The sequence below is a fragment of the Enhydra lutris genome, unplaced genomic scaffold (assembly GCF_002288905.1).
Source record: "Enhydra lutris kenyoni isolate GAN:26980312 unplaced genomic scaffold, ASM228890v2 scaffoldscaffold12, whole genome shotgun sequence".
Taxonomy (NCBI): domain Eukaryota; kingdom Metazoa; phylum Chordata; class Mammalia; order Carnivora; family Mustelidae; genus Enhydra; species Enhydra lutris.
In genome coordinates, this window is record NW_019154096.1 from 70,174,429 (window position 1) to 70,198,894 (window position 24,466).

Genomic DNA, 24,466 nt, shown 5'->3' on the forward strand with positions numbered 1-24,466 from the left:
CCTCCCAGTGGGGCCCGTTTTCAAGAACACAGCCTTGAGAGAAAAGGCACATGTGACTGAGCCCAGTTCGGACCTCTGTGTAAAATTTTAAGATTCTGTCGGGCCGGTCTGGAGAGCTTCTCCTGTCCCAGCTCCCGAGACGTGGCTGGCATGTAAGTTCCTTTGCTTCTCAAACATGCTGCCCCTTCCTTCCGGCTCGTCCTACCCTCCAAGGAGCGGGGGCCAGTTTCAGGTTTCCATGGGAAGCCCTGGAGTTTTGGAACCAGCACCACTTGCACTCCAGAAGTCTTAGTCAAGCAAGAAGGGGTGGAACCTTCTGGAAAATGAGAAACCTACTCTGGCATCAAGGGTTACCTTGCTGAGACGTCTGTCCAGTTTGTGCGGTGGGAATGCCCGTGCATTCACCTGTCACTGCCCAGCTGACTCACGGCTGCCAAGTGACAAGGACATGCACGGGGCCGACAGTGGTGTCCTCGTTGGTGCGTTCGGTGCTAAGGGATGTGCAGAGGCCAGAATTTGTAAAACGACCAGCGCAGGGTCACTGACACCTGCCTGCGCAGGTCAGATGGAAGACGGGGTTTTCCCCAAAGTTTGCATGAAAATGAGCTTCTCTGGCTGCAGCAGTTCACACACTAGTTTTCTCCGATGTGTCAAGATTTATTTTATTTTTTCTAAGATTTGAAAGAGCGAGAACGCGCATGAGAGAGAACATGGGCAAGGTGGAGGGGGCAGAGGGAGAGGGAGAAGCAGGGTCTCCACTGGGGAGCCCAGTGTCATGGGGCTCTGTCCCAGAACCCCCAAGATCACGACCAGACCCAAAGGCACACGGCTTAACCCACTGAGCCCCCCCAGGAGCCCCGGGTGTGTTAAGATGTAGCATGTGACTCAGGCAGGTGTGTGTACTTTCTTATTACAGCTTTCAAAGTGGTTAAAATGTACTTTAAACCCACACCCATTTGATTGCAGCCCATGAAGTGGAGCCGGGTTTGAGACCCTCACACTTTGGCCTGTGGCCTGCGGAAATGGCAGCCCTGCCCTCCTTCCATCTGCAGCAAACGCCTCTCCGTTTTCCCAGCACTGACCATGAGCCCCGCGAGGTGCTCAGCACCTACGTGCTTCTTCTCACCCGGTGCCCCAAAGGCTGCGCGAGGCAGCTGTAATGACCACGATTGTTTTATAAAGACCGAAGCACAGAGAGGTCAGGTCACTTGCCCAAGGTCACACAGCAAAGGAGGGACACAGCTGAGGTTCAAACCCAGGTCTGTCCCATCCCAAGGCTTCGTCAAAACCATGCCCCTGATGGGCCTCATTGCAAAGCGTGTCCTCTTCCTCCTTCCCTCTGTGAATTTATTAACTGTTCCTAATGGCACAAATGAGGAAAGGCTAAAAATGAGGGACATTGTCCCCTGGGAAGAGCGTGTCTTTTTTGTTGAAGTCATGCAGGTAGGACTTGGTAAAAACTGGTGAAGAATCATGTGCAATCCTCTTCTCTTTCCTTTTTTTTTTTTTTTTTTTTTGAACAAGCCATTTGATATGTAGAATCTACAGCATCTTTCTCCCATAGAGGTCCAACCTCCCCCAATTTTTGTCTATTGCCAATAAGTCTTTGGGACTGTGAGTGTTTGCAATAGAAACACCAGGGCAGTGGTCACTGGTGCTGGCCAACACCCCGTGGCCACCCCGTCCCCAAGGGCCCTGCTTTGGAGATGACTCTTAGTGATTATAGGGCCCTCAGGCTGCCCTACCTGGTGACAAAGCTGGGACCTTGGCCTTTCATAGGCCTGTTTTTGCTTACCAGGACAAAACCAGAGAAAGTCTTCTGGGTTGTGGGCCTCTCCTTGTTGTCTTTCCATGTGTATATTAAAGATGTTGTCAGTGTTTAGATCTAATGACGAGGAACTTGACAAGGAGGGAGGGCTGTCACCTTGCCACTTGGACAAAGGTTGGGAAGAGGGGAGGTACGGCACCCACTTTCATTAGCATCCTTTGCATGGAGAAGGGGAAAACATCTTGTGAATATCACTTATTACTCAAGTGTCAGAACATCTTGTGTCCTGGAAAGTTATAAAACAGACCTGTGAATTGAATAAGGAGATGACGTTCAGGTAAAATGGGTAGGGGCCAGCTTTGGGCTGGTGACATCAGTCTCTCCTGCTTTCCTGCACTGACCATTCCCGGTCATGCACATGATCGCTAGAGGCCATGGGGGGATGGAGTCACTCTGGAGTGGGATTTTATTTTATGACTCGTGGATGGACAGAATAGCCACTTTCAATGATTTTCCCCATGTGTACCATTTAATGTAGGTCCCAGTCATTAGCTTCTTGCTTTGTGGGTGTTGATCTTGCTTTCCTAATGGAACCCTGGTGGCCTGTCTACTGTCTGTGTCCTCCACATATCCCCCAATGGTCCTTGGCACATGGCATCACACTGTGATGGGTATAAAGATTCAATCAGGTCTCAATGACAGAAAAAAAAAATCCCAATAAAGCTGTCATAAACAAAACCGGGAAGGTGATGGCCCACATAACTGGGAAGTCCAAGTGTTAGCCATGTTAGGCAGAGCTTGTCTCGAGACCTCGTAAGATGGCGGAGGTGCTTGGTTCTTCCAAATCTTACCTCTGCTTTCCTCCATGTTAGCTTCGTTTTCGGCATCCCTGTGATGACAAGATGCCAGCTTTCTGAGAGATAAAATTGCTGTAGCCTCATAGGAAAAGAAACACATATTCTAAACTTGACAAACAATTTATGGGAGTTTCATGTACCACTACAATCCCAATATTACACATATATGATGATTAGGGAACTTTCTAGCTTTGGGAGTCACCTGTGGGGAAGTTGGCAGAAAGTCAGATAAGGCAGACCTTATTCTCAGGAAGGAGGAAGTTTTGGGTTCTATGTCTAAAAAGACTATACAGATGCAGGGCCATAACTCTGGAAATCCTGAGGCCCATGCTGTTTGGGACCACTGTGTTGAGATGTCTATCTGTCCATCCATCACGGTTGTAAACACATTTTCTCCCTACTGTAGACTCTCCTTAATTTCTTTGAGGGAGAATAGAGAGTGGAAAGTAATTTTTAGAAGCTGGGTTCCAAAATGCACTCAGATATCTATGAAGGGTATATCTATCTATCTATCTATCTATCTATCTATCTATCTATCTATATCTTTATGAAACTCATTGATGTCACCTGTACCATGACAGAAAATACCATGTTGTCTCCTTTAAGCTCAAGGGGCAAATGGATGTTCAGACAGGTGAGACAGGTGTAGCTGCTGGGTGTAGTCGTAGACCCAACTCTTCCCTAAAATCTGGGTTGTCTGAAGGAAGAGACGAGAAAGACAAAATCATGTAATACTATAGTTAGCAGATTCCCCCCATGCTTGAAGCTGCATTCACTTATATGTCACTCCACACGACAAATACTGATACTTATGGAGTAGCTACACTGTGCCAGTTATTTTTCAAGGGGCCATAGCAGGGAGTGGAAGAACAGTCCTGTGCTAATGATGACCATCTTCCAGTGAGATCTATGTGGTGGGCATCTTGTGTGGTGGGCATTTGAAATTTGCCTTCCCAATATCTTTTCACCCAAAGTAATGGATTTTAGCTTAAGGCTTTACTCCTTTTCCACTTTCAATCCTCTTGGTTTGAGAGATGGGTCTAAGACCCAGAGTTATCCTAATCAGCTCAATTACACCCCAGATCTTTAGCCACAATGGTCATGTGACCCACCCTGGTCCCATCAGAGCCAATGTGAGGATTTTTGTGGGAGCTATTGAGACACACACACATACACTTTCTCTTTTATCTCTGCTGAACTTGAAGCCGAGAGCCTGTAAGCTGGAGCCACAAGAGAGAAGAATCTGAGGACGGAGAATAGAAGAGCAGCTCTGAGTGATAGTGCCAGAGACACTGAGGCTTCATACGTTGTTTGAGTTCCTGATCAAGCTGAGCCTGATCCCAGAGTTCCCCTCTGGATACTATCGTCTGGGTCTGCTTGAGTGGGGTTTCCTATCAATCACTACTAGAGAAATCATAATTGATTCATCTGCTGGCCTTGAAGACTTGAAGTAGTTTTAGCTACAAGGATATTCTGAGAACCTGGCATACACAAGGTTCTCAGAGAACAGATAAGCCAACCTGTAGGGCAAGTGAACGCGGAATTGGTCACCCTTTCCTTCCCATCATCAATCCCTGCTACTTACGCCCCAATCCCCCATCCCACGCACCCTTCCTCCCTTCCCCAGGCACTGGTCATGGGTTCCAGGTCCACTCCCCCCCACTGGAGAGTGCGGGCCAGGGGCATGTCATGCGGCAAAGGGCACTGACCTCTTATGGGAAAGCTTGCCGTGGGCTTCTACTCTGTGCCTCACTGTCTCAGTGGTCTGGGTGGGTCATGCAACTGCCTGAGTTTCATCTTCCCCCCCCCAAAAAAAAAAGTGTGGCTCTAACAATAACAACAATGAAACATCTCCCACAGGAGATGGTGCTGAGGGTCCCCGGAGTCCATGCATGGGGCAGGGTGCTGTAAACAGCAGACTGATAAGGAGAAGACATCTTTGTTCAGCCTAAGGTGTGAGTTCACTTGGGAGAATTTGCTCTTCAAAAGTGGATCTTTGTTTTGTTTTTTTAAGATTTTATTTATTCATTTGAGAGAGAAGGAGCAAACTGAGAAGCAGGGGTAAGGGCCAGAGGGAGAGGAAAAAGCAGGCTGAGCAGGGAGCCCAAAGTGGGGCTTGATCCCAGAACCTTGATCATGATCTGAGCTGAAGGCAGACACTTAACCAACCGAGCCACCCAGGCGTCCCCGAAAGGGGGTCTTTGAAGAAGAAAACCCTCATTGCTAGAGTCAAGCTAGAATGTGAAATGACAACCTTCGGCAAGGACTGATAAGGGTCAGAGATCCTGCCTACCTCCCCAGGCATCCTGTGTGGACACCTATTCCCCCAGCCCTTGCTGACTGGGCGCCACAGCTGACGCCATTCCCAGGAGAGTGGTTATGACCTGGAGCTCCTGCTCCTAAAGGGGAGCACTTTTCTTTCCCTGGGTGCCTGTTTTTGAAGCACTCTCAAGGCAGAGGTGGTGTGGAGGGAAAAGGACCGACAGGGTGAATAGGGTGCTTTCCCTTGACATGAGAGGATGAAGGTGACATGGCGTGGAGCCGTCCACGCCTTCCTCTGAAGGTAGAAAGGTGGCCAGCCCATGACGATACCAGCAGGAAGATTTCTGGCTATGGGGGCTAAGAGCTTGAAAAGACTCCGAGAAACAAATGAAGGTTACAGAAGGGAGGAGGGTGGGGGGGTGGAGTAACAGGGCGATGGGTACTAAGGAGGGCAGGTGCTGGGATGACGCTGGGTGTTACATGCAACCAGTGAATCGTTGAACACTAGAACAAAAGCTAGTGCTGTACTTGATGCTGGCTAGTTGAACATAATGAAAAATAATGAAGAGTTTTCCCCACAAGAATGGCCTGAAGTACCGAGCTTACCGGTATGATCAGGTCAGCGGTGGGGGCAACAACTTCTACTAAGATCGGAGTGCCTCCTTGCAAGGCGCATCGAAGCAGCTTCCCAATATTTCCTAGAAGCAACACTGCAGTTTTGGTCCTTGAGAGACCACCATGGCGTTTGTTTGTTTGTTTGTTTTGTTTTGTTTTTTAAGATTTTATTTATTTGACAGAGAGAGATCACATATAGGCAGAGAGGCAGGCAGAGAGAGAGGAGGAAGCAGGCTCCCTGCTGAGCAGAGATCCCTATGCGGGGCTCCATCCCAGGACCCCGAGACCATGACCTGAGCCGAAGGCAGAGGCTTAACCCATTGAGCCACCCAGGCGCCCCGGGTTCTGCTGAACGTATCCGACCCCACAGCAGGCAGGGTACTCGGATGAATGAAGGAGTTGGCCCGGTTTGCCTGAGGGATCCCACTGAGTATTTCCTCCATATCCTCTGATCTATTGGTCTTCTTTTGTTCTTCCTCTTAAAAAAAAAAAAAAGAAAAGAAAAGAAAAGAAAAACCGAGCCGTAACGTACACACGATGAAATACACGCACAGATTTAAAGTGCACAGTTGGATGAAGGCTGACGAATGTGTGCTCCCTTGTATCCAGCATCTCAGCGAAGTACAGACTATTTCTAATACCTGCAAATTCTCCTCGTGCCACTTTCTTGCCTCTACGTAGAGATAAACGCCAGTTTGCTTCTATTGCCAGGGCCCAGTTTTGCGTGTTCTAGAAGCTCTTATAAATGGAATCATATGGTATGCTCTCTTTCATGTCTGGTTTCTTTTGCTCAAAATTATGCCTTTGAGATTGATTCCTGTATTTGCATGTATCAGTAGCTCCTTCATTTTTATCAGTGAATAGTGAGTATTCCATTGCGTGAACACACCATAATTTATCCATTCTCTTGCTAATGAGCAGGTGTGTTGTTCTCAGTGTTTGGTTAGAGTGAGTCAATCTGCTATGAACATTTGTACACATCCCTTGGGCTTGGCTAGCGCAGAGCAGGACCCTGAAGAGATGGGTGGGGGAAATGAAAAGAATCAAGGGGAGCCCACGCAAATCGCCACTTCTCGACAAAGCCACCAAGGCAATCCATTGTGCAAAGATGGTATTCTTTCCAAGTGAGGAGGGAGCCACTGAACGTCCTAAGGGGAAGAGGAACCTCAGCTCTACTTCATGGCATGTGCAAAAAATTAATTCAAGGCAGAATATAGACCTAAATATAAAAGCTAATATCACAAAGCTTCTAGAAGAGAACATAGGAGAAAATCTTCACAGATGTGGAGTAGGCAGAGATGTCTTGGGACACAAAAGTAACAACCATAAAAGAGGAAATCGATAAATTGGGCTCCATCATGATTACTAATATGTGCTTTGCAGAAGGTACTGTTAAGAAAATGCAAAGTTAAGGCACAGATGGAGAGAATATATTTGTAAGGGTGTAACTAACAGGGGGCTAGTGTTCAGAATATATTGAAAGTTGCTTCAAATCAATAACCACAAGTGAAAACCCAATTTTTAAAAATTGGCAAAAGACGTGCATAGGTTCTTCCCCAAAGAAGATAGCAGAATGGTGCAAACATGCTTGGAAAGGTGTTCGACATTACTCGCTATCGCAGAAACACAAATCAAAACCACAAGACGATTTCAAACAAGAAGCAGCTGGGTGTCATCAAAGGGGCGTGGCTATGAAGGACAGATTGGAGTTCTGGTCCTGCCCCTGGCCCTGCCCCTGACTCCCCGGGTCGAAGCAAGGGAGCAGAACCAACTCTGTCCTAGGTGTGTAGGCTTCTTGGTCTTCAATTTGTTTTCTTGCATTAATATCCCAGGATCCCAGTTTGTGCCACAGCATCTTTGTGAGCGAGAATCCTGCAGGGGGATCCCACACAGAGGGTTGTCTTTGGATGAAGTAAAGGCAGTGATATCCTGACTTTTCACATGATGAATTTGAAAATAACAGACAAAATCCTGCTAGGAAAGAAACTTCCTAACTTAAAAACTTCTAAGAAGTAAAGGAATACTTTTTCCTCTGAAAATATCATTAATTCACATATTTTTCTCCTTAGATGGAATTACAACTAGTCTAAAGACAGGAGGGGTTAAATCATTTTCAGTGTGCTTTATATCTTTCCTGGAAGCAGGAAAGTTTTCTTTCATTAGGTAGAATTTGGCTTAATACACTTCAGTGTTAAATCTATAGAGCTAAATCCTCAAAGGTCTTATAAATATTACGACTTGAAAAGGTGAAGGAACTGAGAATATTTAGTTTGGAAAAGAGAAGCTTCTCTGTCTCTCTCTACCTTTCTCTGTCTCTCCTCTCCCTCACCCCACCCCATCTCCGGGTCTCCATCTCTCTTTCCAGTTGTAGAATAATTAAAGGGCTGTTGTAACGTAAAGGAATAGGCGTTAAATTCACTCCATGTCGTCCATAAACCACCAATTGGACCTATGGATATAGGCTGTTTCTCCTCCAACAAACAATACCAGATCTCTCCAGAAATGGAATGAGTGGTGAGTGAGTTCTACGTCCCTGGAGGTGTTCAAGAAGACAGATACTTATTAACTATTAAGGAAGACATTCATGGACCAGGTTGAACTTGATTACCTCTCCTGAAATTTCTCTTAGCTCCTTGGTGTTTTAGGCACGTCAGCAAGTCTGCACCAGGCAGCCACAGTGGAAAGCCCAGATCTGTGGGTCTCCAAAGCTGAAGGTCACTGTGCTGGCTGCCTGAGCCATGTCACACTCTTAGAGCAGTTAGGTAGCTGTCATTGAGATACAAAGTGTAACTTACGGAAATGAGGTTATAAGACATTGTCGCAAAGTTGTGTTCTCCAAAGGTGGCTTTGGTTTTTGGAAATAGCTGAAAGTCTGGCCAATATGGGATCATCGTACTGCACGATACCGTATGAGGATTAAGCAAATATCCAAGAGCAGAAGCAGGATTACGGAGGGATGACGGGGACTTTCTTGACATGCTCAGAAGCTCAATATAAAATATGAGAGGTTTCCCCAGAGTGGTACTTTGAAAATGTGCGTGGTCACAAAAGCATTGGGGGCTGGGGGGTGGGGGGTGGGGGCAGAAGCAGTGGTCATTTGAGTGTTTACATCCTGGTGTGATTTCTCAAAGATCAGGCTCAGGCATGGCAGCTATGGTCCTCACTATGTTGAGGCAAGGGATGGACATGTTTATGTTATTTCTTATGATCGAGTGAGACTCTAAGACTGCTCGAGTCTCCGAGAGCACTGGAAGCTCTGATCCATGAGTCCTTCCCCGCAGGGCACATCACATTTCATGGGAGTCTTAGGAAGACCCAGCAGGAGCTGCTAAGCTGGGTACCCGGCTGCTTTGGCTGGATTGCTTTATCTGACCTGCTTTCATTTCTTCTCTCCCTTGTCAGTTCATTTATCTGCTCGGGTGGCAACATGGCACTTCTGGAGAGCTCTAGTATTTGGCATGTAGCCACAGCTGTATGGCTGCCGGAGCCAACCACCTCCAAACCCATGGAAGTGGCTGCCTGCTCTGTGGGATGTGGGACACCAAGAATGTCATCTTCAGTCTCCTTTCACTGGAGAGAGAACCTGCCTGCCCTTTAAGAATGACTTTCCTTAAAGTATAAATTCTTCCATGAGGGAGAGCCCACAATGTGTACGGATCCCAGCTTATATAATGAAGAAGGCTAGAGCTTTCCCTTGAAGCCAGCTTTGGTAAATGAAAAAGGAGATCCTTGGGGCAGATGACAGAGCTGCTGATGGGAGTGCGGAAGGAGGGGAGGAAGAGAGAGGACAAGCCTCAGGTGATATCAGGGCTTTGATTAAAGGCAGTCCTGCAAATCTGTATTGACAAAGGCAGGCGCACCCGGAATAACTCATGCACTGGTGCAAGATCCTGGGCTTACACAGGAACTCATGGGGTGTGTGAGCTGTCTTCAGTCTGCCTGTGTCTGGCATGGAAGGGAGTGTGCTGGCCTTTGTTCCTTTGCTCCACATCAATTTCTCTGCTCCAAAGTGTCAGTCCCTGCTTGTTACCCACCTTTCCCATTCCAGCTCAGGAGCTTCGTGTGAAATTTCCACTCCCAGCTTTGGGATCGAGCCTGTGACCCAGGCTTGAGACCATCCCTCCATCACGATTCCCTGGCCACCGTGATTGGTTCATGTGGGGCGGTGCCAATGACCGTCAGTGACACTTTTGCTGGGAGCGCTGGGGTCAAGGTCAAGGTCGTTCCCACCAGATTTGTTCCCGAGAGCATGTAACACTGGGATTCTTACAGCCAGCTTGAAACTACAAACTACCCAGGAACCTGAGATGGAAGCCAGTACAGTGCGGCTGGAGCAGACAGGTGGGAAGAACCAATAGAAAAGAGTCAGGCATCAGATGGGAGGTTGAACTGCTCACCTCTTCAGAATGTATGTGTTTCAAAGTCACTTCTTTTTTTTTTTTTTTAAGATTTTTATTTGTTTATTTGACAGAGAGAGATCACAAGTAGGCAGAGAGGCAGGCAGAGAGACAGAGAAGGGGAAGCAGGCTCCCCGCCGACCAAAGAGCCTGATGTGGGACTTGATCCCAGGACCCTAAGATCATGACCCGAGCTGAAGGCAGAGGCTTAACCCACTGAGCCACCCAGGGGCCCTCAAAGTCACTTCTTAATGACTACAGCAGTGAGATCACTTGCACTTTCAAACTCCCTCTGTAGGCGTCTCAAATACAAACACAATGATAAACAGAATGTGGCACAATGATTCTAATTCTGTGATCTTGGGGATGGACTCTGGTGCGTAGCATACTACCACTAACTCCGCACCATGAGCCTACCCTCGCTTTTCCACTCTGCTCTGCCAGGGAGGGGGACTGACTGTGCCCTCCAAACCCCTTCCAACCTTCTGCACCTACACTCTTGCCCTCACCCAGGATCTCCTCCTTTAGTGTTTTCCTACTCTGCTTATAAGAACCAACTGTCCTCTACAAGGCTAGGTTCCTGACTGTCTCAGACCAAAGGAATGACTCTTAACTTTTGACCTCTGAGTGATCCGGTTTTCTGAAGCACTACTTTGGACTTCGTAATAATGCTTTGCATAGTTCCTTGGCATTTCTTCATGACTCTTCGGCTCCCGATCTTCTTGAGGAGGATAGGGATTATGATTCTTAGCACCTAGCACTCAGCATTGCACCAGCTGCACCTGGCTGATGTTTAATAACATGGACTCTTGTTAGTATCCTCTCCTGGAGCACGGCCACCTGCCAGTCTCAGTTCTGGGTCATCAGAGTTTACTGGGCTGACTAGGGCATCTCCTACACCATTTTGCCAACCGATGGGATTCCCGTTGTACCCAGGACGTTGCAGGGCCCAAGACACAGAGGAGACAGGACCGCACCGCCTTCCTCCAAGTTCTTCTCACCCCCCCCCATACCTGACACCTCAGATGAGGCATATAGTGCATTCATTCATTTATTCACTGAAGACTCACCAAGAACAGTGTGCCAGGCCTTGGGCACACAGTGATGGGCAAATCAGATGCAGTTCCTGCCTGCGGTCTTGATATGAAGTCCCCTCCACACAGAACTAGGATTGCTTTTCCTCTTCCTGCTTCTCTGTCCCTAGACCCTGAGATGTCTGGGCTTAGGTACTTGCTTGGGTCTGTCATCCCCTTGGCAGTAGGGTCCGTCTGTCCTTTGCTCATGCAAGAACCCTCCTCGGAAGGTCTTCTTTCTCCCTACCTACTCCCTCTTTTGTCCAAGACTGAGATACGGCTCCTCATTCTCAGGGACTACCCTCTAATCCATTTCTCCTGCTCACAAATTCCTGGCTAGGTCTCTCCTAAAACCCATGAAATCTGGTCTCCCCACGGATAAATTAATGGTTAGTTTGAACTTTGCATCTCGAGTGTCCATTTGGTTTAAATTAGTAAACCTAAGAAAATACACGTAATCATGACAGGCGATGGGAAAATAAAGCCAAATTCCCTCTGGGCTCTGGCTTGAGGCAGTGACCCCCAGGCCACCAGCCAGGGGTGATGGTCTGGCCTTTGACTATGAACCCCAAGGATGGCGCTCCGGGTCTAACCTGCAGCCTCAGCTGCCTCAGGTGCTCAGGACTGAACGCTGTGTCAGCGACCAGCGACCCGGATGGCCTGTTGTGGGCAGGGACTGTGCCAGTCTCTTTTTTTTGATTTTCACAGCGCAGCAGCCCAAAAATGCTGAGGGTGGGGGTCGGAAGAACTCGTCCCAGGGGCTGCTTGGTGCTGGTGGCTTGGCGTGGAGCCAGGCTTACCTTTGTCCCCAATCCGTGTGCCAGGGCGTGGAGCCTGGCTGGCAGTTCTGAGGGCAAAACGAAGCTGCGAGTCTTCTCAGGGGAACTTCCTAGGGAAGGGGGGAAAAAAAGAATTTCAGGTCGGAAAGGAGTAGGGAGAGCAAAAAGCGGGAGGGAGGGAGCTCTGTTCAGCAGGGTGCCGGGGCTTCCTGGGCCGGAGTCTCCCCGCGCGCCTCTGCCATCTGCCCACGTGCGGGCGGTAGCCGGGAGCCCGGGGCCGGAGAGCGGGAGTCGGAAGCCGAGCTTGGAGCCGCAGAGCCGCCGCAGGCGGGGACCCAGCGAGCGCGCTGCCCCGGGAGCCGAGCGCAGGGGCCGCCCACTGGCGGGGGAGCCGGGGAGCGCGCAGGGGAGGTGGCGGCCGCCGCTGCGGCGGCGGGGCTTCCCCGGGCTTCCCCTCCCATCCCGGGGCCGCGGGCGCACGGCTCGTACCAGGGCGCGGGGAGTCCCCAGGGCGCCCCCAGCTCGGCGCCGGGCCGCGGGGCGGGGACCGGCGGACGCGGCGTCCGCGAGCCCCGGGGGCCGCGGCGGCTAGTGGTTTGGGCTGCGCCCTCCCCAGCGCCCGCCCGCCCCCGCCTGGCGCCCGCCTCCCGCCTCCCGCCTCCCGCCCCCGCCCGCGGCCTGGAGCGCGCCTCCCTCGCCGCCCGGGGTCTGGCGAGCCCGCGCCGGTCGAGCTGCGAGAGCCGCCGAGAGCACCACCGCCGCCGCCGCCGCCCCGGGAGCTGCTCCGGCCGCACCATGCGGGAGCTGGCCATCGAGATCGGGGTCCGAGCCCTGCTCTTTGGGGTCTTCGTGTAAGTAGTGGCGCGCCGCGGGCGGGAGCGCGCGGGCGCGGGGACCCACGGACCGAGCATCTCTGCGCCCCAACTTTCTTTGCGCTACCGCGTCCCCTCGGGGCCTTGGTTCGGGGGGTCCTCCCCGCCCAGTGCCGGGGATGTGTTCTACGGGACCCTCACGATCCCCTTTCTGGGATCCGGGCCGCGGAGGGACCCGCGTAAGCCGGACTAAGACACGCTCCCGCCACCCCCACCGCGCCAGGGAGCGGGACCGGCCGCCGCTCGGTCTCCTCGCCGGCGCCTGTCGCGGGCTGCGCACCAGCTGCCGGGGGAATCGGGGCTGCTCCCCTGGAAGCGGGCGCGCAACCCCGCTCGCGCCCTCGGGAAGTTTCTCCTTGGGTGCGATCTTCGGAGCCCGACGTTTGCAGTCCTTCCTCCTGGCTCTTCTTCTATAGCCCCTCGCCGTGCCCGGGGTCGGGCGCCGTCTCCTAACCTGTGCCTGGCTTTGGTGCCCCAGGGTTCAGGTGAGCGTTTTCCAAGGAGACGTTGGCAGTAGTTCTCCGGCTGGAAAACTGTTGCTGCGGGGGCTCCGGAAGTCGGGGGCCGCAGCCCGAGCCACGGGCTCCCTACGCCCTGAGCTCTGTGCGGAGCCCTTGTCCGTTTAGGGTGCGGGCGGGGGCTCATGGGGACAGCAGCGAAAAGCCCCTACTGTCTCCGAGCGGCTGGTACCTGGAAATAGCGATCTTGGAAAGAGGAGGGGGCCCTGGCACAGACTCTTTCAGAGATGTCTGAACCCCAGGGCGCCCCAGGGACCCGCTACCCACTGGCCTCCCGGGCTCAAGCGGCTGGGAGGGTCGTGTCTCTGCCTTTCAGCTGCAAACCCTGAACACGCCTCAGCTCAGACCCACTCCACAGTCCCTTTGATCTCTTTTGACAGAGGCGCCGCACCTGCACTTGACCCTCCATTAGCTGGTCAGGTTCTCTTTTCCCATCTGCCCAGGGTTGTTTTCTGACAACGCTGTAAATATTAAAGTTGCATGAACTTTCTGGACTCGCTGTCTTCTTTTGAAAAGCCCAGGCAGCGGTTCCAAACAGGAGGCCCCTCTCTGGATTCCTGCCCCAATCTGGAGTCATTGATGGCAGGTGGGAGGCTGTGAGTTGACTTCTGTTCTTGCAGCCCAGGGTATACACATGGAAAGAAAGACCCTTTCTTGCATGTTTTTCTTTCCTAGGGATCAAATTCATCCAGAGTATTTATTCACAGCATCATAAAGGATGGTGAGTTCCCCCAGATGCGGACAGGCCCCCTCTCCCAGCTTCTGACCAAACACTGCTGTTATTCAGTGGGAAAAGGAATGAGAATTTCAGTTGGGTATTGATGCAGTTGGGAAAACAACAAAACAAAACAAAAAACACTTTTCCCTTCTCCTCCTCGATTTTTCTACCTTTGGAATAGACATTAAAACTAGTGATAGTGTGTGATCAGATGGGGACAGTTTCCAGTTGGCAGCTAGGCTAAATCCCATTAAATTATTATGTGATGGAAATGATAAAACAGTGTTCTGTACACGGTAGGATTTAGCATTTATTTGGGGAGTGTGTGTGTGAGTGATGCTGAAATAAAGTGAGGTAGGCTTGTAGGTTGCCTGGTTTGATTGTTGCTGGGAATTGTCAGATTAAAAAAAAGACCTGACGGTGTGCAAATATTTATATTGTTTACAGATTTCTCTTCACATATTCCCCAAAACATTCATGAGCTGTTTACAAATAGATGATGGTCTGTGCCGTGGATTTGAAGATGTGATAATTATTGTTTTATGTGCTTTTTGCTTCCTCAAAGAATGTTATGTAAAAATCAGACAGGCGCTTTATATTTTTTCCAAACTTCCCCTTTTATTAATTAATGGGGGATCTGCTCTCACCCAAAGGGAAACACCTGGGCATTGATGGTGTTTTTGGATGATTTCCTGATTTCATATCAATTGGACATATTAACAGTGTGTCCAACATGTGGCTCTTTGACCTGCAAAGACCAGCTTTGGTGTCAGTGGGAGACTCCCCGGGTGGGTGGGAATCTTGGATGTTTAGATGCTGTTATCATCGAGTAGATAGCCACCGTCGGAAGGACAGACTGGACGCTCACAGATACAGATGATCCTTTGTTTTCTTAGATAAGTTCTGGTGAGATGACAGAGGCTGACTTTTGGAGGAAGTTTTATTGTTCCTTTTGCCAGTGCTGGTCTGATGGCAAGATTCCGAGGTTTGTACCCAACTCTGCTCGTGAAGGTGGTGATCTCGGTAGCAGGCCCTCACCTGAGTAGGTGAAGAAATTTCTGGGCAAGCTGCATCTACTTTCGCTGCTGCTGAGAAATTCATTATCTGCTCCTGCTTGGCGTAGGTCCCCTATTTCTCAGGATAAGAAAATCATCTTTTTGGGGGGAAGATACCTTGCTTCTCTGCCAACTCGTGCCTCTGGGGGAATATCACCTGTGCACGCACTTGTTCTTGGATTATATTTGCTATGAGTGAGAGCAGGATCCCACCAGGTGATGCCCACCTGCTCCTAGGAGTTCGAAGTTAGCTCTAATGAAATGCAGCTTTGGACCCTTGGGTTGTTGGTTATATGTTATATGGCTATATGCTTTTTCTTTTTCCTTAGGGAACCAGTTCTCTGTCTCTAGACCAGGTTTAGTGCTGAGGTTCGGTGATTCAGGGTCCCAAGAGAATGCTCTCCAGGAAACCACCATAGATCATCCAAGAGGTGCGCACTGCCTTTTGGGCAGCCCTGCCTAAGAAGTTCATGCCACTGGAAGAAAACTAGGAAAGGGTAATGCAAAGCAGGGCTGGCACATAAAGCTTAACCTAATAGGAAATAAATTGGTTAGAGGACCCCAGTGTTTAGGAAAAATCAAAGTATAACACGTAGCTTTGAGGCTGCATTTAGTGCTCGGAAGCTGGTGTGGAGGACCCTTTGCTCTTTCTTGTGGACTGTGGGCGGAGCAGAGAGCAGGAGCTCCAGTGGGCTGCCTCTGTCCTGCTGCCACCCAAGACTCTAGCAGAGATCCTGGGAGCTTTGGTGGACATGTGAAGCCGGCCCCGGACCTTGCTGAGCCAGCACGGTGTGGATCCGAGGGGGTCAGCCAGCAGCCCCGCAGGCAGGTGCCCTAGGACTGGAGTATATTACCTCCCCCCACTGCCCTCGCTGGCACGTAAGTGCTGTTTATTGAAGACTTAGTATGTGCCAGGCGGTCATGAAGCCAGTCACACGTACCACTGAAGCCTTGTACATGCCCGATGGGAGGGTACATTGGCAGCTGTGCTCGTGCATGCAGAGGTCGAAGCGCAGACTGAGGAACCGCCCCGGTCACAGAGCTAAGAAGGGCAGCTCTGAGATCTAAATCGAGGTGCTCCTTCTGTGTCACCGGGACACTCCGTCACCTCACTGTACTGCTCCAGAAAGAATAACTGCCCGTGAGGGGCACTCGGGTTTACTGTGCAAAAGGCGTTCTGTGGGATGTCTCCGGTCTCGTCGCGCTTGAGATGTTCTCCCCACTTTACAGGTAAACCAACGTTTACAAAGGGTAGGTAGCTTGCCTGAAGAGACTCAGTGGCAGGAGGTGTAGTCTGGGTCTGAACAGGCGGTCGGCCCCGTGTCCCCGGGCTGCCGGCCACTGTTACGGAATGGGTCCAGCACCAGGCTTCCGGGACTAGAGCAAAGGTGACCGCATTCTAGAAGCCGTCTCCTTCTATGACCCGTTGTCTCCGGGGAAGCAAATGAATGGCCTGGAATGATGTGTGGGAAGGGCTGTCACGCTGGTTCTCACATTGGAGTCTCAGGGCGACATTTCAAAGGGGGGTGGTGGTGGTGAAGGTTCCCGTTCCCTAAGAGATGGAATTAGGACACGTTACCGATTTTGAAGGGTCTTCCTTAGGTCTCTGGAGCCCAGAGGGCGAGATGTAGAGAGAAAATTGCAAGTCAGAACCTAATGGTAGGATTTAGAACCGGCGGCCAGTAGGCTTGTGTACCTGTTGGCCTTTGTCTCCAGGACATCAGTCTGTCCGGAAAACCCTTTGTTTCTGGCACAGCAGAATGGGCTCTGGAAACACGAGAAATGCTGCATCAGAAATGCCGACGGAGGGAGAAGGTGGTCGACCTCTTTCACCCATGAATCTGTGTTCCCTGCGGTCCTCAGTCCTGCCCTCTTCCTCTCTCTTCCCTTTGGGGCTCCGGTTGTCCCCCGGCTGGGATGTCCCTCACGGAGCTATGGGGCTGCTTGGGACACTGGGTTGCTCAGGGAATGAACGGCGTTTGCCTCAACTCAGATCAGTCCTGCATCCTTCTTGGAGCCCTTCGTGGGCTGAGGGCCTGTGCCGGGTGCTGGGGATATTTGAAGAAGGAAGCCTGGGGGCGGGGGGCCTCCCCAGAGCTCACAGGTTGGTCAGGTGAGCACACAGTGGGCTGCTGTTTGTTATTTTCCCGGTATAATCACCGGCTTTGAAAGTTTTGCCTTCAGACATTTTTCTGGGGGCGGGCACTTGTGCTGGTTATTTTCTTCCCCTTCGTTGGTACACTTCGGTTGGTAGGATTCGAACAGACCCGGGGAAACCTGGCACTTCCGCTGGTCCAGGCGGTATGTTTGAAGGCACTGGCTGTCAGGTAGGTTTTTGGAGTATTGGCAGAACGGAACACACTTTCATTATTACCCCTCAGAGTCCCGTCTGGGGCTGTAGGCCGGGGACGGTTGTGGTCGTAGGACAAAGTGCTCAGTTTATTGAGAGGGAGGGAATAATGAGCCCCGGGAGGGAGAGAAGGAGGAGGCAGGGGCCAGGGAAGGCTGCGCAGAGCTGGTATCCCACCTGAGTCTTGAGCATCGAGTGGCAGGTGTGGAGGGCCTGGCCTGAGGACATCGCTGCGGACAGTGTGTCCGGGAGCCAAGGCTGCAGGGTTTAGGGGTGTATTTCGGGTGGGGATCAGGTCACTAGGTGTGGCCTCAGCACAGAATGTGGGTTTGGAGGTGGTTGGTAAGAGTGGCAGGAGGAATTTAATTCAATTTAAATTTAATTAAAAAAAAAAAAAAAGAGTAGCAGGAGGCGTGTCTGGGACGAGAATGTGGGTGCCCTGACAGGAGGCATGGACATTCCCTTAGAAGCAGTAACTGGGGAGCCCGGAGAGGTTTGAAATGAACAAGCCTCGTGCTCAGATGCTTGCCCAGGATGGAAAGCAATAGCTCCCTTCAGTACAGAGGCTGCTTGCTTGTGTGACAGTACCCAGCCCTGCCGCCACCGCTGTGCCCCACCGGGGGCCGGTGTTCTCTTCCGCCTTGCGTTGTGGTCAGCCGCCTCCGTGGCTGGTTCCAAACTGCGGACTGCTGGCCTGTGGGGGCTGGGACTCTATTGTTATCTTCCTTGTTTTCTTTGTACTCCCAGCCAGGCCTTCCTTGGCATGAACGTGGTCGGTGCCTCCTGAGTGCCCTCCAGATCGCACGCGATTTCTGGCGGTCATCCAGCCCTCCGAGCGATCGGCCTCAGTGCAGGACGAGGCCTCCTCGAGTGTGGTTTGCTGACCACCTGCGTCAGAATTGCCTGGGGCTCGGTTCCCACTTAACTGAATCCGCATTTGGGGATGGCGTTCCTGGAAATCTGCATTTTTAACAGCAGCTCCTCCTGTCCATCACATACGGGATCTCCTAACATGCTGTCTACACCCTCTTGTGGTAGGAGGGTCTCCTCTGGTTCTTTTCTCCTTTCTGGCCACACAGGAGACTACCCTTCCCAAACCCCTGCTGTAAGGTGGGGCCGCGTGGCACATCACGGCAGCGTAAATCCCGTAGTGGCTTGTCATTGTCCCTCTGTGACGGTGGCGAGCATGGAGCTCCGTGTTGTGAGGACAGAGCTGCAGCATGTGAGCTGTGGACAGCTGCCCTGGAGAGCCATGCCCTTGGCCGTGGGCTTTGTGGGATAGAAGGAGACTTCGTGTTAACAACGATATGGGGGCTTGATTAGCTACTGGAAAACAAGTCTGTTCCATCTGGCTAATATACCCGGAACAGTTTTGCTTGCTCTCTAGGAACAGTCACTGAGGCAAAGTGGGATAAGGGAAGCGCATGGACTTTGGAGCTAGGCAGGTCTATGTTTGGAGTTTGGCTGTGCCCAGTGATTAGCAAGTTGCCTAAAATTTCTTCTTGTGGGAAATGGGAACCATACTCAGCGTCACTGGACGTTAGTAGATAAGATGCTCTAAGTGCCGACAGTACACAGAACAAAGATTAGATGCTTCTCCCCACTCCTGTGACTCTCAGTACCCATGAGTGAGAGTGTTAAATGAGGGCATGTTCAGCTTATCACAGGTGCTCAGCAAATGGTAGTTAGGACCACTGTCCTTTTATTGAGATGAATCCTTAATGTACACTGAAGAGAAATGCTATAGGCAGTTAACGATACTCAGATTCAAATGATTCACTGCAGGATTTCTATAAAATAATAAACTTGTTTAAATATGTTTCAAGGGATACCTTTTAGCCCCCATCAGTGACGTACGTGAGTTGCCATGAGCTCGTTCAATGGGTCTTCCTCCCCCCACCCCCCCACATAGAGCAGTGTGGTTGGCTCGCTGTTTAATGAAGGGGTGGCCTCAGCACTGTGCTTTCTCGTTGGTCACTTAAATCGCTGGCCGTTTACAACAGTGATTTTAGGACATTGAATCAGGAGGGGTATTAGCAGAATTGCCTTGGGCCACGGGGAGGGAAAATTGCTGCATTCCTATCCTTTACTTCCGAGTCTGTGTTCATCACCCAGGGCTCTGTGAGAAGCCTGGTGCAGGGACTTTTCCATCAGACACCCTGTCCACCCCCAGTCGGTGCTGGGCTGAGTGTGCCGAGTGCCTCTTCCCTCCCTGGGGAGGCTTCTGCCTTGTCATCTGATAAATGAAGCAGCCTTCCGTTTGAAATATTATTCGCCACTGTAAAGTGAGTCTGCTGAACCCGGAATTCTGAGAATTGATGATGTTTTGCCACAGGGAGATAAATGCTTGTAGCATGGCAAAAAAGGAGAGCATTAGTTTCATAACTTGTGGGTAAAGTTATCTCAATTAGTTATAAGGATTATGCCTTTTATGACCCACACAAGGCTCATAAAAGCTCCCTACTTTTATTGTTCTGTGATAGTGTTTTTAAATATGAAAATCATCTTAGTCATAGTTATTCCTTAAAAAATATAATCTTGGTGTTCCGTGGATGGATTAGGAGCCCTGGTTCGTGGCAAGGAGGTGGACTCACACAGAACCAGACCTGTCCGTGTGTCTCATTGGTCAACTAAAGGCACAGAGGTATTGAGGGGCTTGGAGATGTCCGGGACGGGTGAGCAGGAGGTAGCTCTGAGCCCAGGGATGGCTGCATCACCAGCTTTCAGGATGACTGTGAAAAACCATCCTACAGAGCTGAGGGATGAGTTGTTTTTCTGTCTCCACCGAAGACGAAGGAATGAGAAACAGGGTCTGAAGCCGCAGGAGCATCTAGGTTGGTTGTCAGAAAGGTAGCCATCTGCCAGTCAGTGCTAGACGTTTCCTTTCTCCTTTACCAGCGGGTTTTAAAAACATTTCTATTCAAGCGTTAGTTCGAACCATATGCAATTGCTGATATTTGACTGTCTTGACCTACAAAAAGAGGAATCGCATTTAGCTCAACCTAAAAATAATATACACAAGGAAAAAAATGCATGATTTATAATTGCACGGCTTCCCAGAATACGCTTTACCCATCAAGCCCCATCCCCCCCCAACGGGGGCGCCACCACCCTGACTTTGAACATTGTTTTTGAACTCTGTGTAAGTAGAATCATACAGCGTGACCTCTTGTGTGTGACCATCGCGCTCAGTCTGTTTTAGAGGTTTATCGGTGTTGCACTTGTAGCTTGTTAATTCTGATCTTTGTAGAGCCTTTCCCGGTATGACGGTACGTCTTTCTTCTTTCACTGTTTATGGGCTTTTGGGTTATTTGTTGGCTTGGGTTAGCAAGCATAATGCTGCTGCTGTTTCTTGGGTGAACATACTTTGTAATTTCTGTTGGGCGTATACCTAGGCGTGGAAAGGCTAGGTTATTCATTTGAGGTTTTTAATGAAGGATTTGGCCTTTCTTTATTTACTTCTGACATAGGGATGTAGTCTGTATCCTGCTTTATTCTCCATCTGTCGAGCAGCTATTCTGTGAGAGTCTGTGGTGGGTCTGGTGAATGACATGGGGGGAGCCAAGGGTTGGGTCGCCACTTGGCAGGTGGGCGGGCAACGCGGCTCAACAGGAGGGCTTAGGAATTATTTCCTGACTGCTGATTCTAAAGACGAGCCTTAGCCTTCTCATCTGTAAAGTGGGGACAAGAGTATCACCCACTGGGATGCTGTACAGTTGAAATAATGCAATGTGTGACAGGTGTCTCCTACAAAACTGACACCTAGGAAGTATTCAAGCCAATCTCCATCCCTTGCTCCATCTTCCTTCCTGTGGGGAGGTGGAGTTGGTGGTCAATGCAAAAAATACCCTAATACTCCGATGAAATAATAAGAAGAATGCAGCTGTCAGCCCCACAGGAGAGCTGAACGTTGAACTAGGATTTAGGAAGTTTCAGGGGACCATTCTAAATAATCTTCCAAGAAATCATTGAGAAGAAGACATGGCCAGTACATATATATGTGGAGATATCTTTTAATTGAGCTGTATCTCCAGCTGTAGAGGGAGGAGAGGAGACAAGCTTTAACACTTCCTGTATATCCACTTTGCTCTAGGCCCTTGTCACGCCTTGGATGATTTAATCTTTGCAACCTCCCAAAAAGCCATATTGTTGTCCTCATTTATAGAGTGAAGAGTTAATGCTCCTCCTATACAAAAAACTCTCACCAATCAATAAGAAAAGAGCTCTTTAAAAGAAAAATGCGAGCAGAACTAACAGGGAACTAACAAGTATACAAATAACTAATGTGCCTTTAAAACTGTGCTTTCCATAGAAATGCAAAATATGCATCTGAAAAGAACAAAATAACATTACATATAGATTAGCACATGGTTTTTATTGTGCCAGGACAAAAGAATGCACCGCCATCGGAATTAGTGAGGTAGGCAACTATCTGTTGGCATGGGAAAATACCCATACATTGTCGTTAAGCGATAAAAAGGTTACGTAAGTGTGCAGAATGTTACTTTAACGTGGTAGTGTAATAAAATCAATTTGTGTTTATATCTGTAAGAGAAAGAGCTATAAAGATATAAAACAAAATCTTAATGGTGGTTATTTTGTGCGGATGGGTTGTATAACATTTACTTTTTTCTTCATACTGTTTATTGTCCACATTATTTTACAGTAAACATTTATTACTTTCATACATTATCAGAAAAATCAATATAGGCATTTCCTGTTGTAGGGGGAGAAAGAAGCTAATGAAATATCCATCCGTAGGGCACTGGGTGATCCTCTGGGGACTGCTTTAGAAATATCTGAAGTGGGAATGTGTCAAAGTCAACCTTTCTCTATATTTTTTTTTAAAAGATTTATTTATTTGAGAGGAAGAGCGTGACCACAAGAATGGGGGACAGAGGGGAAGAGGGAGAGGGAGAGACAGAATCTCAAGCGGACTCTGTGTTGAGCGTGGAGCCCGACCTGGGGCTCAATCTCATGACCCCGAGATCGCAACCTAAGCTGAAATCAAGAGTTGGACATTTAATCAACTGAGTCACCCAGGCACCCCTCCACCTTTCTGTATTTAACAGCAACTAAAATATCGAAAGGAAAACCAGAAAGTAAAGAGTAACATCAAGATGTACAAGACTGTGGTGAAGCAGATGTGATTGGGTTGCAGGTGGGATGTAAATGGACATAACCCCTTAGAAGAGTGCTGTTGCAGTGCACGGACAGCCGTGAAAGTATCCTGCCCTCTGACTTGAACTCTTAGAAAAATGTCTTGAGGCACTGATGTAAAAATGTAAAAATCCTCATGTATGAAGATATTCATTGCTGTAGCCCGTACAAAGCACATCTACTTGTCAAGCAAAAATAAAATAAATTAAAACTCAATTGGTTAACACTTGAAGAATAGTTTGATAAATTATGAACGTAAGAGAATACTATATGCTATTTAAAATAATAATTTTGAGAATCAGAAGAAACATGGTAACATTTTATGGTGTGATCGTTGAGAGGAAAAAGTACTATATGAGAATCAATCTCAGAATCAAATCTATGGGGAGTATGTTTGATGTGCACAAATATTAGGAAGGAATACACAGAAGTACATGTGTGTGCTGGCAATGTTTCTCCTCAGGTTCACATTTTCTTTAAATTACAAATAGTTGTGAAAGTTGAAACAATACAAAAGTGTAAAGACCTACTTCGCCTCTGTGCCATTTCCATTCCCTTGACTTTTAATTTTGATTTATTTTACTTTTTTTACAACTTTTTTAAAGTAACATGGGGCTCAACATGGGGCTCAAACTCATGACCCTGCGATCTACAGACTGAGCCAGCCAGATGCCCCTCCTTTCACTTTTTAAAGTCAAATTTTTAAACAGTGTGTACCCTTTTGTGTAAGTATTTTGCTTGGCACGTACCTGAGATTCATTCATGTTGTGCTTTGCTGTAGTTCATGTATGTATGTATATATTACATATTTTACTTAATATATACATACAATAAAAATATCATACACATAAAATAAAAACGGAATAAAAACTGAAAACACATTTTATATCTATAGTTGACATTTTTTACTTAGTTTACATCTACTTGAGTCTTTTTACTGGCTGTGCAGTGTTTCATCATATTAACCTATTCATGGAATTTGCAGGTGTTTTCATTTTTTCCTGCAGCACACAATGTTATGATTGTGCTTACACTCTGTAGCACACCTGATAAAATATCGCTGTGATAGACTTTTGCAAGTGAAATTTCTTGGTCAAAGGCCATGTGTATCTTAAATTCTGTTGGACACTGCCAAATTGTCCGTCCAAAGGGATATATACACGCCTACATTCTGTTTTTCGACATCCTTGTCAATATTGGATGTTGGTAATGTTGTATATTTATACAACACTTTTATCTTTTCACTCTGGTATTGGCAATTTTTCTTTTTTTCAATTAAGTTTTAATTTTAATTCCAGTGTAGTTATCATACAGTTTGGTTTCAGGTGCACAACATAGTACTTCAACAACTGCATACGTGACCTGCATCGTGACCGGTGCCCTCCTTACTCCCCGTCAGGTGATTACATCCCCCACCCATCTTCCCTTTGGTGACCATCAGTTTGTTCTCTATAATTAAAAATCTGTTTCTTGGTTTGTTTTTCTCTCTCTCTCTCTTTCCTTTGCTCGTGTATTTTGTTTCTTAAATTGCACCTATGAGTGAAATAATATGGTATTTGTCTTTCTCTGACTTATTTCAATTAGCATAATACCCTTTAGTTCTTTTCACATCGTTGCAAATGGCAAGATTTCATGCATTTTATTGCTGAAATTATATCCCATCATATATATACCACATCTGCTTTATCCCTTCATCTCCTGATGAACAATGGATGAGCACTAACCTTCTGTTTACTGTCTCCGTGAACTTGGGAGTTCCTTTATCTCTGTCTTTCAGTTCCCTGTTCTTCAATATGGGAGAGTGGCTTGTGTGATTTCTGTGTTTTGTAATTTGTTCTGGTTTCCTGTGTGGTCATATACGTGGGCAATTTTTTGTGAATTTATACAGCTTGAACATAATAGTCTGTGTTTGGTGGTTACGGAGCTCTAAATATATTAAAGCAAGTTAACTGTACTATTCAGATCCTCTATATTCTCACTTTAAAAAATTCATTCTTCTTAATTTGGTCTTTTCTTTGTTAAGTAATCTCTACACTCAACGT

General features: G+C 48.5%; 1 protein-coding gene across 1 annotated transcript in view; it reads left to right on the plus strand.

Moving 5' to 3' along the window:
- Nucleotides 1–12,512: 12,512 nt before the first annotated feature.
- LOC111145185 (phospholipid phosphatase 4) overlaps nucleotides 12,513–24,466 on the plus strand; it is a 114,670-nt gene continuing 102,716 nt past the window's right edge. The window contains exon 1 of the mRNA XM_022499904.1: nucleotides 12,513–12,602. Coding sequence (XP_022355612.1) covers nucleotides 12,547–12,602 — 56 coding nt within the window. The 5' untranslated portion in view covers nucleotides 12,513–12,546. The remainder of the gene's footprint in view (nucleotides 12,603–24,466) is intronic.